We start from the raw sequence: 14,469 nt of genomic DNA on the forward strand, positions 1-14,469 counted from the left end.
GTAAGCCCGGCGCAGAGCTGGCAGCCCACAGAGGATGCAGAACATACCCTGTTTGAAAAAGGGAGGCCACATACAGAGCCACATCCGTCTGTCCTTGCACGGATGAGACCTTACAGAGCCAAGCGCAGGTAGATGCTGCGAGAGCTCACCATCCCGCTCCGTCAGGCTTGTGAGCATGCAGACTTGCCCTGAAGTGAGGGAGGTTTCTGATCTGAGGGAGGCGGCAGGTTCTTTCCTGAAACACTACCAGATGTAGCTTCCTGCAATAAAATAATAATAAGAAATAAATCTGTACCTACCTCATTTATCTAGAAACTGGTACCAGAACAACTTGCCATTGGCAACTTATGGCCTATTAAAATACCAACCACTGTGCAGTGAGACCACAGGCTCCCGAAGGCATGCATGAATTCCTCCGAAATACAGCTACAAAGCTAGAGTCAACACTGATGGCAGCTCAAGAGCACAAAGAATAAACAGACTGGAAGCCATTTAGGTTTTCCCCTGTATTTCGGGGAGGGGGGGCACCCTCTCCTACCTCCCCTTGTCCTCGGCCAGAGCTGATAGTATTCCCACCCTGTAAATCAAGCAGGCCACAGGGCCCCAGTCTCAAAGTAGAACATTAATTTCCAATGAGTAATTTTTTGAGCCAAGGGCTGCTTAAGTCACACAGATAAGGCTGTTGCTAAGATTTAGCTGTCAAAGCAATGCCAGTTCAGAATCGGCGATGAGGGGGAAGTTTGAAAGCCGGCTGTATCTGAACATATTTACTGATGCTGTACACACAGCGTATCGGTTACGGCGCTTTAGATTACAGCTTCTGGTCAACAAAGCAGCCCCTGCCTGAGCAACAGCAGGCGGAACAGGAGTCAGAGCACGAACAGAGACCGTTCTTTACTCAACAGGATACAGCCCCCACGGCAGGAAAGTTTTAACGTAATTCTGCCTGTCTTGTGACAGGCTCCAACGCAGTGACTGGTGACAGGAAGAGGCAAGTCTGGCACGAAGCAAATCAACCCACCCCAAAGCCTCTGCAGTCAGACCCTGCAGGTGTAGCAGCCAGAGCCCAGAAAAGGTGAAAGAAATGCTCTGCAAATTCAAAGTGTAGCTGAAGATGGTTTGTGCTGGGGACCTTGCGGTGCTGTATCACTTCTGCACTTTTCCAACACCCTCAACTTGCCAGAGGTTAAACCTCATCCATTGCTTCTGCTCGCACGACTTTCATCTACATTTAGCTACACTGCTGGAACGAAACCCCTTTTTATCATCTTTGCTGTCTAGTTTCTCTATATTTGTTTCAGAACGCAAGCAGTGCAGGTACTATGCCTTAATATTATCTTGAACTAGGCTGTATTTTATTGCAAACCATTTCTAGAGGCTGTATTCAAATGCCTCCTCCTCTAACACCCCCAGCCCACTCCTGAGGCTCCAGCCTGGAAAGAACGATGTTAGCATGTGGAGCTGCTCTGGAGCATTAAAACTCACTCTCTCGATCTGTATAGTAGGAATATATTTATACATAGGGAAGGTCTACATTTTCAGACATGTTTGCAAAAAAACCCCACTTTTAAAATACGTTGTCACACCACGTGCTCTAGCAGAGGATAGAGCCAAACGCACGTCGTCCTAAAATATGGAACTGGGAGAACAGTTTAAAGCCACAAGCAAGTTCCTTCCTCTACTACACCCTGGCAATCCCGCTCAAATCAAGAGGCAGAACTCAGCCTGTGATCCTCTCCTTTCAGCACAGCTAATTTTCTTCCCCTCTTGGGGACGCTGACTCTGGAAGAAACTATTTAGTTACCTAACCTTCGTTTTAATGCAGACAGCGGTGAAGATTTAGATCTCAACTGGGCTGAATCAGTCTTTTAGTCTCTGATTAACCAAACAGTTAACAATTTTCCAGTCTGAAAGAGCCAAATGTGGTGAACCTGAAGGATCCTGTAACATCAGGCACAGTGACTATTTACGTGAAGACAGTGAATTAGTTGATTTTGAACTCTCACCAGAGACACAGCTGCATTTCAGAGGTGGGATGACTTGCACCTCCCTTCACAAAGATTTCTGAACCCAGAACACCAGCCATGTGTTAGCAGGGCAATGCTTCTCCCCCTTTATTTATGTCCTACAGAAATGAAAAAGTTGTGTATACCACTAAGACATAACGATGCTTTGCATCCTGTCAGCTGAGGAAAGCAAGTAGCTTTAGGTCTGTACCTACATAAGGATGACAAAGCCACACTTACACAAAAGCTGACTTCAGTCCACAGGGAGCTATCGCTATGAGGTGCCTCCCCAAATATCAGCATTTCCTTTGGCTTTCTGGATGCAGCTTTACACACACACACACACAAAAAGCATGCAGTGCAGGAAGTGGCCTTTCACTCTTACTCAATTAAAAATTGCAAGGCTAAGAACATTCTCAGTTCAGGCTTACAGCACCAAAATACTTGGAGGCCGGACCACCCTAACAGGCTCAGCTCTTCCCAGATCAAGCCTGCATGCAAACAGCTGCTGGGCTGCAGAAGACTATGTTCTTTGGTTCAAACTGGTGCCAGAGTGCCAGGATCAGAAAACCAAGCTTAAATGCTGTGTGTGCTTGGAAGAGCATGGTCTCAAAGGAAATACAGTCTGAGGTGCCTTCAGAAGACAATGAGGAAGGTAGGAAATGCCCTCAAAGTTGCTCAACCCATGCAAAACAGTCTTTCCTCTAGAGTCAGCCATGGGCTTTCAGTGTACAATCCCTTCCTTCAAATACCAGAGTGAAACTGTTGGCACGCTAACAGAACACCATAGGATGAAGTGTCAGGAGTCTGTGGATAACACCTGGCTTTCCACTTCCTTCACATCATGCACCGGCAACGCTTGCTGCCAACACGCAGCCAGAAATCAATCAGCACCGAGGTAAAGAGCATCTGGCTGTCACTCAACATTAACTGACACTGTAAGCAGGAGGGGGGAGGAATTTAATCAAGTCTTCCTCTTCTATGATACCCAAAGATGTACATGTACGTACTACATCAGCCTGTAGCTTTAGGCACTCATTTGGACATCCAGGCCCCTGCCAAAACCTCCCAATGAGCTTATCGTATCATCTCTCTAGGAACAAAGACGCACACCCCCCAAAAAAGCTTCAAACTGGTACAAAACGCAGCAGCCCATCTGCTTCACAAAAACGGTTGCCATGAATACATCCCTACTGCTCTGCGCCTGCTATTTTTAAAGATATTTGGGAGGCAACTGAATTCACTGGCGGTTGTGCTATTTAAGTATCTGGATTAATACTATTCAAGGAATATACCGGTACTTCTCCTTGGGAAATACAGCACCTGCCAGGCCTACCTGGCTCAGATGCATTTTCAGAAGACCAACTTCTGTAATTCAATAAGAGGGCAATAAACCCACAGACAATAGAAGCTTTTCACGCAAAGCGCTGTAAACTGAAACGGGTGAGTCTTATCCTCAGAAGCCCCGCCAGAGCATAAGGAAACTTTACAAAGGGAGGGGAAAGGGCGAGCAAAAGGAAATCTACAGCTGCAACTTTAGTCACTAAAATACCCATGGGTTAATGCAAGGCCTGAGCACAGCAAGTGTGGAAAAGGGTACCTGCCTGCAAGAAAAAAAAACAAACCAGAGACCCCAAGAGAGGCCGATCCCCAAAGCCGAATGTGCTGACAGGACCTGGACCTTTTCCAGAGTGCCTTGAATTCCTAAGAGCTTAAGTCTTAATGCATTTCAGACAGGTTCCCCTCCAGCCAGGCTGGTTTGTCCCAGCCTGGGCAGAGGAGGTGTGAGCAGCTCGCAGCGGGGAGGGGGTCCCGGCCGGTGTGTGCCGCACCGGACCCACAGCACCAGGCTGCAGCAGGTACCTGCAACCCAGGCTGAAGTGGACTTGGGACCGGGACGGGCTGACGGGAGCTGGCAGTACAGCCTCCCACTTCTGCTCTGATCACAGGTCAAATGAACCCGGTGCCACCTAGCAACTCGTTGGATATATCATATCCCCACCTCTCGCCACAGACGTGCACAAGCTGCCAAGTAAGTCTATTGTAAATAACCTGAAAAATCTGTCTCTGGAGATTCTTATATTCTCAGACAAGACTCTTCCTTCCATATCATAGGTCACTTAATCGAGAAAAAAGAAAACTGATTTAACATGTCCTATGAAGGGTTCCTATACCTACTTCTCCCCCCCATTTACAGACTCCAGACTACATGGGACACCTTGTTCAGATCAGTTCTCTGAAAACTCACGGGCAGAAAGAGCTACTGGTCTGCTCGATCATAGCTGATTACCTCCTATTGCCACAGACCACAGAAGAAGCCCAAATCGATTGCAGAGCAAACACCAGACTTTTTTACATAAGCAGCTCACATAAGATGACCTGACAGACATTACAACCTCAAATGCAATCGTTTTTGGAAGTGATTGATTTCAGAGAAACAATCATAGATCCTAAATAATGTACAGACTTCTAACACAACACGAGCACAGCATCTCCTTCCCTTTAATCTTTCCTCAGATCCAAAGAGTATCAAAAAGGTCATGGAAATGACTTGAGGAGCACAGAGCAGAGCCAAGGCATGATCTGGGAGCCCCTCCACACAGTAACTCTTCCCCTCACCATTCCTGGAAATTCATCCCTCCTGAAGTTTCTCTAACTGCAACAGGGGAAAATATTTGGAAAAGGTCAAATGACTCAATACCACCGAGACCCGTAACTTTTCAAGCAGGAACAGGTTTCCATGTGCTTTCAGTTAGAGTACAGACAGGTTAGGGGGAAGGCGGCAAACCCAACAGCCTACTTCCCCTTTGCTCGTTTATAAGCAATCAAGCTGGTTGAGAGTAATGTATGTGTTTGGTTTAAATTACAGATGATTTCGCTGCTGGAACACATCTGCAACGCACCGTGCTGAGCGAACTGCTGAACGCCGGCCAGCTCAGAAAACAACCCAACGCAACCCAAACGGCTGGCAGCATCAGCAAACCCCGGCGACGGCCCCGAGAAGCTGCTTTCAGAGACGACAAGGAGAGGGAGATTGATATTTCTCAGCACAGGCTTTTCCTAAGACACCCTCCAGTTCAACTCATTTTATTATGACTCCAGGAAGCAGAGGGGTTAATTTCTTTCCAAGTTCACATACTGTTTGAATTCCTTAGATAAGCTGCTTCCACCAAACCCAAGGATCTAGCCTCAGGGGAGAACACTGTAAGGAAAAGCTCTTTTGATAGATTTTCTTCAAAAGAGAAATTAATTCAAAGTCCATTTTTGGAGGTGTTCCACGCCCACGGCTTCTACAGACTTCAGAGGAGGTTGCACCGAGCCTCTGGAAGAAAAACCAAGCTTTGAGCAATGCCCTACCACTGCTATTTGCAAGACAGAAATGTTTTACGCTTGCCCAATAAAATCTTCTCTCCTGAAACGAGAAAGCTCAGTGTGTAGCACCACAAAGAGGAAAACCAGACCAAACCAGGCTTTAGCTCTGGGATAAAGCAGTTAACAGCTAGCACAAACTAATCCTGTACCTTTAAAACTGAGCAGTCACTCAGGAAAGCAAAAAAACAAGTTTTGAAAACCACTGAAGGCTTCCTTCACATCTTGAGGCAGAAAGCAAGCAAGTCCGGGCTGTTATGGAATTCGCGTTTGCATACTGCTGGTGATAATCTATGTGCATAGTTGGAAACAAAGCAAGTTTTTATTAGCAATTAGCAGCAGGAGTGGGGACAGACCTGCCTGAAGGAGTCAGAGAAATGCCAATACACGATGGCAGAACAACCTTCTAAGATGTGCAGGAGAACGATCCCAGTATCATAGATCACATAAAGAAGAAAATACTATAGCTATAAACTTGGAGATGCAATGGCATCAGTTCAAGGAGATAAACTGTGTCTTTAACACTGACAACTTTGACTCCAGGCAGCAGTTTTCCCTTGCACAGCAATTTGCAATGCAAAGCAAGCTACTTCCACTCTTACCAAGAACAGTAATTCGGAAGGAAAGGGGGAGAGCAAAGTTGGGAAGGGTTGATTTGCTTAGATACAGTTTTCTACAGAGTTGAGTTTCAAGTTAGGCATGAAAGCAATATAGCACAGGATCTGAAATAGCGTGTGAGAACTTGGGCAAGGGGGGGGGAAGAGAGGATTTCATCCACAAACCTCAGTCCTTTTCAGGGGAGCGACCTCCCGCTCCCCCCCACATCTCTGAAAAATTCAATCCAGCTCTGATCAACACCACCCAGGTTCAGAGCTCTCCAGCTATGTTCTTCCCCCGCTCCAGAGAATGATGTGGCATGTGGGGCCCTACAACAGAACTATTAAAATCCCATCAAGGGGTAGGCAAGTGGTAGCCATATGCTAAACTGCTCGAGTGAAGAATAACCAGGGAAAGAAGCACAGCCGGGAAACAAGTCTGCAAGCAGCTTCTTACCTGGTAGATAAGCTAGCAAAGTCTCCTCCATCCAGCAGCCTGATTTTGCAGAACAGAACCCCATTCACAAAGGGGACAGCAGTCAGCTCTTCTAGAGTGAAACTTGTCTGAAACTTGAATTTCTTCTTCTTCATCAGGAAAGCCATGGGCAAATTCAGCGTGGAAAGCCCAGGAATTCCAAACAAGATCAGGGAGGAGCGGCTCAAAACACAAACAGACAAGCAGAGGAACGGCACTCGCTCAGAAGCGCAAGGAGGGAGTAAATTCCAGTTCAGTTACAACGACGGCCCAGCTTCAAACGCACAATTGTCTTCTCTTTGGTGGTCGGATCTGGCTGTGGGGTCATCGCCACGGCAGGCTTCAGGTGAGGAGGAAGAGGTCAGATTAAATCTCTGCAACATCTCCAAGGGAAAAGGGATGGAGAGAAGTCTGTCTCAGCTCCAGACCAGCAGGAGCTGTCCCAGTTAGAGCCTGCAGTGCTCTGTCTTCAGCACAACCCCTCCAGAAAGCATCTCTCCTGGGAAGTCATCTTGAGTCTCCGAAGAAGCCTTAAGTCTGCAGGCAGCACATTCAGAGAGCTTCCAGTTTCTATATCCTCCTCTTGTGCAACTCCTTGATACAGGTCTTCAGGTCAGCCTTTGGGAGGGAAATGAGTAAATTAATCCCAGCCAGTCTTGGGCTCCTCCTCCTCCTATAAAACCTGTTTGGATGGGTAATATTCAGTCCAGACTCATACCAGTCTTAAGAGGTATGGCCCCAATTAGCCTGGCCCCAACATCCTCTTTCCCCTTTTTGCCTAGAGCAAGCTTCACTGTTGTCATCCCCCTCCTAATTTCTGTTTTGCAAAGCAACTAATAAAAATCTGCTCTATTTTCACCCATCATCTTTGGAAGCAGTTTACAGAGCAAGATCAGTCTAACATGTAGTCTAACAAGAGTAAGCAAAAGCTGTCTCAAGAAATGCAAAAATCTGTTTCTTTTCTGTTTTTCCAACCAGCCCTAAGTGTTAGCACCTGAATCTTATAAATGGAGAAACCAGCACAGAGGGACAAAAAGCAGTCTGCTCCAGATTACACAGCATAATAACCGAATCAGGTCATCTGGCTGTTAAATAGCCAGGCCCACCGAGTATGCTGCCTTCCCCCGGCACCAGGTCCACACCAAGCCATGCCCCGCACAGTTCAGTTTTGGGCTGGAGATGGTAATTTCATTACACATTTACGCAACACCTAAGCCAGGGAGGCCAAGAGCTGATTAGCATCTAAAAGGGACGACGTTATGAACACCGGGCAGTAAACAATCCTCACCGATAGGAAGAATGACTGCAAACCAACGCAGGCAAAGCTCCTGCTGCCTGCACGGGTGTGCAGTTAAAGCCCCTCTCCCGCTCGGGCGGGAGCGGGCGAATCCAGCAGCTCAGGCCCGGGCACCTCCGCAGAGGCACCGTTCTCCTGCGGCCACCTCTGAGCAGAGTGAGGGGGCAGATTGGTGACTGCTTCACACCACCAGCCCCCTCCATGAGCTATACCTGCCCCCTCTGCCCCTGCACCGAGCTGCAGCTAGGTCTCAGCCTGCCTTCCAGTCCCCTGGACCGTGAACCGAGATGCGGACAGGTCTTAGCCCACCTCTTGGCCCCATGGACCACACACTGGGCTGTGGTGAGGTTGCAGCCCATCCCCTGGCACCCCTGGGCCATGCACTAAGCTGTGGTCAGGTCTCAGCTTGCTTTTTGAGCCATGCACGGAACGGTGGCCAGGTCTCAGCCTGCCTCCCGGCCCCGTGAACCACGGAGTGAACTGCAGCCAGGTCTCAGCCCCTCTCCCAGCCCCAGGGGCCATGCACTGGGCCATGGCCCAGCTACAGCCCGCCTCTGGCCCCATGAACCATGCACCGAGCTGCAGCCAGGTCTCAGCCCCCCTCCCAGCCCATGCACCGAGCTGCAACCAGGTCTCAGCCCCCCTCCCAGCCCCAAAATAACGAGCCGACCTGCGGAAGGTCTCAGCCCGCTTCCCGGCCTCCTCCACCGACCTGCGGCCCGGTCCCGGCCCGGTCCCTGCCCGGCCCTGCTCGCACCTCCTGCCCTCTCCTCGCACAGCCGCCACAGCCACCGCTGCTACCCGCCACAGCCGCCTCTGCTAGCGTTACGCCAATTGCGGCCCCTACGCCAACGCCGCAGGCAGCCACAAGGCAGAGCAACACTACCACCGCGCTTCGGGAATACCAACCCGACACTACGTAACCCCCTCCCGCCGCCCTCCTCCCCAGAGAGGGGGGAGGGGAGCACGGGAGCGTCGCCGCTCGATTGGGCAAGCAGCATGGAGGCGGGCCGAGCACGGCAGACTTTGATTGGTTGCTCCGGAACGGGGCGGGGAAGAAAGAGTGGGCATTGGAGGCGGAGGCTGTCGGTTTGGGCGAAGACCGTCCCCCTGGCTGAGGGGTGGGCGGGAAGTGGGGGGCTCTGGGGCGGCCCCGGTGTCGTCTCAGCGGGGAAAGTGGCGGGAGGGCGGCTCAGTGTGGTTGCCTGGCCAGTCGTGTGGCCCCGGGGTGCGGGGGTTCCTCGGGCCTTCCCGCCCCCTCCCAGGATGTCCCATAGCCCCGAGGTGGCACTGGAGTGTGCGGGGCTGGAGCGGGCTCGCTGAGGGGATGGCAGGCTTCGACTCCTGGGAGTCTGCAGTCGAGGTATCCCTGCCTGGGCTGAGGTGATGGCAGGGGCAGCTCTGACAGACATGGTCTCTGTGCGTCGTCTTCAGCTCTGCCCCTTCACAGCCAGGAGCCCTCGCCCTGTCCTTGTCCCAGTGCCTTCCCTGCCCAGGCAGCTCCCGGTGACATCTCTTCCAACGGGAGCGTCCCACGCGCTGCAGGCAGCGTGGCAGCGCCTCCTGACAAAGGCAGCGGTGTGGCCACCCCGTCCTCGCTCTGCGCCTCCAGGTACCACACAGCGGGCCGTGGGTCAGGCTGACCAGCAGCGTCTGGGCTGGCTGTCCTGGAGCGGGAGGGAGGCCCTGGCACCGCACACCCCTGCGGGGAGCACGAGGCACGGCCAGGAGCTGGAGTCTCACCCTCCGCGTGTGAGATGTGGCAACCAGTTAAACACATCTCTTCATCAAAATGGCTCCCTGTTATTATGCACTGCTGCCGTGTCCTGTGCTGTGGCTGGGATCCCTGGTTAGGCAGGATTCCATCGTTTAAGGGCAAGCAGAATAAAATGTCTCTCCTTGTCCTGAAGGAGTCTGCAATCATCAACATGATTTGCCTATTTTTTAAAGTTAGGGATGTGCCTGAGAGTCTCTGTTGCAGAGAAGTTCAGGCTTATATGGGAGGGATCTTTCCCAAGGCTGATTTGCATGTCTGGCAAAGCTTGGATGAGAGCCTGGGAGTCCTCGCTCCCTCTGCCAGGCTTTGATGCCCTGACTCCTTTTGCCTTTAATCTTTGCTATCTATGCAGACAATATCTACCACAATGTGGGTCTGTTAAAAAAAACAAAATCTGCTAGGAAAAGTACATGGCAACGTACTTGGATAAAAGTTAAAAACTGGATTAAGCCAAATGCGTTGTTATGATTCTTGCTTACCAGGTTAAGCAGATACACAGACTTTGGGCTGGGAAAACATTTTATATTGGTACAGTGAAACCACTGCAGGAGATACCAGTCTTCCCATACAGCAGGGTTTGTGGAGGCTGCTTTTAAAGGTAGGGCTTGGATCGTTCCATCAATGATATCTGGTGTTTTCAAGGCCTCAAGACATTGCTAGAGATGGGCTGGGTTTTTTTGCTTTCTGTTTCTCAGTTTATTGGGAAAGAGCTCAGCTTGCTAAATATTTAATATTTCCCAAGCTGGGATGCTCAAATGCTGGAAGCATCTGAAGAATCCAGCCCAGTCCCTCACACTTCTCATTCCCTGAGCGTAGCGCTGACAGATGTGTCCATCTTTCGCTTCCATCGCTAGGTAAAGGACACACGAACTCTCTGTTTGTGGTGTGGGAGGAGGCCCTGTGTTATCTGGTATGATTCACTCTGATAAATAACCTCCTTGGAGGACTTCTCTTGTTTATAGCAACAGCCCCAAATGCGACGGTTTACAGAGATTTTAATCCTTGCTGTTCTCACGCATATTTACTCTGCAGTTTTATCAGAAACATCTCTTGAAAACCTCAGTGTTTTTATAATTAATTGAATAATGTGACTGATGTTAAAAATAAATGGATTTGGAAAAATGCCCAGTGAGCTGCTGAACAGTGTGTAATATAGCAACCGTAGCTGGATTCTCAGGGGTATGTATATTTTCCTAACAAATGCAGTCTCATGACTTAGAGATTAAATCTTTATTAGTTCGAAATTCACCCTGTTGATTTTTCTGTGTTTATGCTGCATAATTATTTCTGGACAAATTCACATTTTTTAAAGGGACAGTGCTCCTCTGAACGTGTGCCCGGCTGGGAGTGGTGTGGGCATGGGTGAGTCTGAGCCCCACAGAGGCAACGTGAGCGTAGGGTATCTCTGTCCGTCCACCATCCCACTGGCTTTATATTATTTTCCGATCCAGGTCCAATCCATTCACTAAGGGGCCGTGTGTGTGAACAGGGCGCTCCGATATATATTAATTCTGCTTACCCCAGACTCAAATGCTGTTGATTTCTCTTCTACGACCTCGGCCTCGCTGTGCCCACCTCACCTCTACTCCGTGAACCTCAGCCACATCCCTGCCCCATGCCCTCCCTGACCTAAGCCTTTCCTGATGCTGCTCCCCAGTGCCGCCACCACTTCCTCAACTTTTGCTGGCTCAGGGCATTATTTTATCAGTCTGGGATAATTTATCAGCTTGGGCTCTGCAGTTAAGTCTGAGCCTCACCTCTGCTATCACCGGAGGCGTGTCTCGCCGGCCAGGGGCTGGGATCTCACCGGTCTGCTCACCTTGGGACTGCGAGTGAGCAGGAACAGAGATGGCTTTTCTTGCCTCCTCCTTCCCCACTTCGAGGACTGAGGTAAAGCAGCAGGGAAGAAACAAGGCAAGATAAATTCAGAAGGGACAAAACTCAGTGAGGTGAAGCGAGATAGATTCTGTAATGTGTTTGGTGAGCCATCAAATCCTATCTCTTATCCCAAGGGAATCCCAGATACACGAGCAAATCATCAAGCCCTGTAAACTACATCATCAGCGTCTTCCTCTGGAAAACATCATCACACTAATCCATTTGTCCTAGGAGCCAAATGATTAAAATTTGAAAACGAAATTATACACGTTGCTGCAACAGCATAAACACCATAATGGCTCTCCTCTGTTACACCTGTAACCTCTGTTGTAATAGCTTTAATGAGCTTTCAGCCTTGTCATCCAAAAATAAAAGATTATCACACGACGCTGTGTGCTATAAATGTGTTATTCGTACTGCTGGTGGCCAAGCACCTGCAATGCACCAGCTCTGAGGAGCTGCATGGGAGCTGCTGGCTGGGCACCCGCGGTGGGTGCTTTCCCCAGAGCTGGGGGGCAGACCCAGGCCGGGGAGCTGCCGAAATGGGGCAGGGGGTGCAGGCCCCCGGGTCAGGACACCGCAGCGGTGTGAGCTCCGTCTGTAGCGTGCAGGCTGCTGGAAACCCTGTGAGGGGAATGGGTGTCTATCCCCATGACATAGGATTATCCTATGGTGTGGAGTTATTCCAAGCTTGCGTCTTCTCAGCTTAATTTAATAACAGGTTGTGAGCTCTGCTTTGATCTGCTTGTGTTTTTCACTTGTTCCATATTTAACCAAACTCATCACCATAAAGGCCAGAACTGTTTCACTTTCTGTGCCAGGCTGGATTTCCTGTTGGATGTGCAAAGGACACACCTGCACGGTGGGTTTTGGCCTGCCAGGACAGGGGATCCTGTTATCGGCAGAGACAAAGGGAGCACAGGAATCTGGAGTCGGTGGATTCCTTTCCCCAAACATGTGGCCAGACCCGAAAATCCAGCTGCCTGGCTTTTTTTGTTTACTGGTTTCCATATCTGCTCCAGTGTGTCCTGGGAATGTGTGGCAGGACTCTTCGCTGCTTTCCTGGAGGCCTATCAGTGAAACGGGAGCTGGTTTGCCCCTTCCAAAATCTGCAGGCTGGAACCCGCTTTGCCTCGAGGCTTGTTGTGTTTATTAAGCATTATCCTGTGTCTCTATCCCAGGTGTCGCCTTCAGCGCTCTGCCGGACAAGAGACTTGCTGGCCGTGGGCTCTCCCACTGGTTCCGTGCTTCTGGCTGCAGCCCCACAAATGCCGCTGTTACCCCAAACGCAGCAGAAACAACTGTAAGTCTGTGGTTCCCACTTGACACGGCAATCTCTAATTTGGGATCCCAGGCGGTACAGGCAGCAGAAACTGTCCCTGCTGGGCCTGGGCTTCTGCCTTGGGTTAATCACCTTGCAGGGCTGGGACCCAAGGGCTCATGAGTCCGGTGTGCAGACGATGTGGGCTTCACTCCTGCTCGCAAAATGCAGCCTGGAAGCTGTGCCGATCATTTGTGTGAAGCTTCTTGTCAGATGCTTTTGAGAAAGACAAAGAATCTTAAATGCTTCAATTTTCATACTTAACAGACCACACTGTGCTGACAGTACCGGCTGGCAATAACCTCTCAGATGGCAACAGGAAAAAACACAAAAAAACCCAGAAGAATGTTTTGCCAAAACAGGCTTGACAAACTTTAAAAACATGCTGGAGGAGGTAAAGGTAATTTGGGTGAGTATGCTGGTGATATCATTCTGTCCCTTGGCAGGGATCCGCTCCCAGAACTGCGATGTAGCTATGGCAGCGCACTGTACTCGTGGGATACTGACGTATTTACGTGTCTTCTAAAAATCTTAAAACCTGTCCCTTTGCTTATAATTAAAGAATTCATGCGTTTTTTTATTTTGTGCCTGCCCGTTCGGTTCTGCAGTGAACTCGCCCCAAAAAGAGTCGTGAGCTCCCGACATCTCAATGTCCTCTGCCTGTGTTTGCGGGAAGCAGAGGGACCTGGTTTGCTTTCCCAGAAACCCGGACTTTTCTAGGGCTACCATCCTCATCCCTGAGCTCTGCCCATTGAATTTCCTCCTCTCTGGGCTCTCAGTCCTGAAAAGATTCATCAGTGAGAGGAGCAAGCAGGATCACGAAAGGTCTGGACGACAAGGGTCATTTCTGGGACCATCCTGCCAGGGCCGGACACTGGGCGGTACTTTGCTGCAGCTCAGGATCCCCGCGCTTTGCCCCGTTGCACAGTGCCATCTCCTGGAAAGCCATGCCTGAGCTGCACACATCACACCCAGAGTTTTGCTCCTGAAGCAGCTAGTGGTGCTGCAGGCAGCTTGGCCGCTGCCTCCGATTGCTGCGAAGTTCATCTTCTGACCCACCAAGAGTCCCTCACCAAACTTCTCTTCCTCCAGCGGGTACAAAGGATGCCGCTCGCTGCCCGGCTGCTCGCCCTCACCTCCGAGGTACCCTGCGGCAGAACATCCCTGCGCAGCTCTCTCCCGCTCTGGATGCTCAATACAAATCTCTAGGTACAAAAAGAACAGTGGAGGAGCACAAATGAACGTCTATAGATGTTACTCCTCAGCTTTTGTTCTGTTTGGGCACCAGTTCCCTGTTCGGTTGAGTGCCCTGTAAGTGCCCTGTTTACCTGTTTCTCCTCGTTTTGACTTTAAGGGACACTTTTCTCTCTCCCTCCCCAAGTTTGATGACCTCGTCATGAGCAACAACCAAGCCCCTCATCACAGTGCTCACCCTGTATTTAAAATGTTGCTACATCTTTTTAATGAGACAAAAACGTGTACGCGGAACTTGCACCTGAATGCTGCTGGTTTGACTAAGCTCTATATTTATCTTGAAAAGACAAGAAAAATGGGTGGTTCCAAGGGCAACACGTTTACTCCTATGAAAGAGTAACACAGCTTAAGTGCTTAGTCACTGAAAAAATGCACACTGCAATTTAAAGCCAAAGGCTGGTACTTCATCCATCATTTTAGGCTATTGTGGCATCTTCTGAGCAGTTGGGAGATTAGTGTACTTTGGTAATCTGTCATAAACAATGAAATAACTCGT

At 49.9% G+C, this 14,469-nt stretch overlaps 1 protein-coding gene across 8 annotated transcripts in view; it reads right to left on the bottom strand.

Annotated features, from left to right (window-relative positions):
• Positions 1 to 8,705, bottom strand: part of EEIG1 (estrogen-induced osteoclastogenesis regulator 1) — a 38,649-nt gene extending 29,944 nt beyond the window's left edge. Inside the window, exons 1-2 of one of the 8 annotated variants that reach the window (XR_012676754.1) lie at positions 8,456 to 8,704; positions 6,429 to 7,064 (exon numbers count right to left, since the gene is read on the bottom strand). Coding sequence is in view for 5 of the 8 variants with exons in the window: in XM_075170396.1 (XP_075026497.1) it covers positions 6,429 to 6,574 (146 nt within the window). In the remaining 3 variants the exon portion in view is untranslated. Of the gene's footprint in view, positions 1 to 47; positions 261 to 6,428; positions 7,129 to 8,455 lie in introns of those variants that run through there. The other 7 variants (XM_075170396.1, XM_075170393.1, XM_075170391.1 and 4 more) reach the window with 7 other exon arrangements.
• Positions 8,706 to 14,469: the final 5,764 nt, after the last annotated feature.

This window comes from Calonectris borealis, chromosome 21 (genome assembly GCF_964195595.1).
Source record: "Calonectris borealis chromosome 21, bCalBor7.hap1.2, whole genome shotgun sequence".
In the NCBI taxonomy this organism is placed as follows: domain Eukaryota; kingdom Metazoa; phylum Chordata; class Aves; order Procellariiformes; family Procellariidae; genus Calonectris; species Calonectris borealis.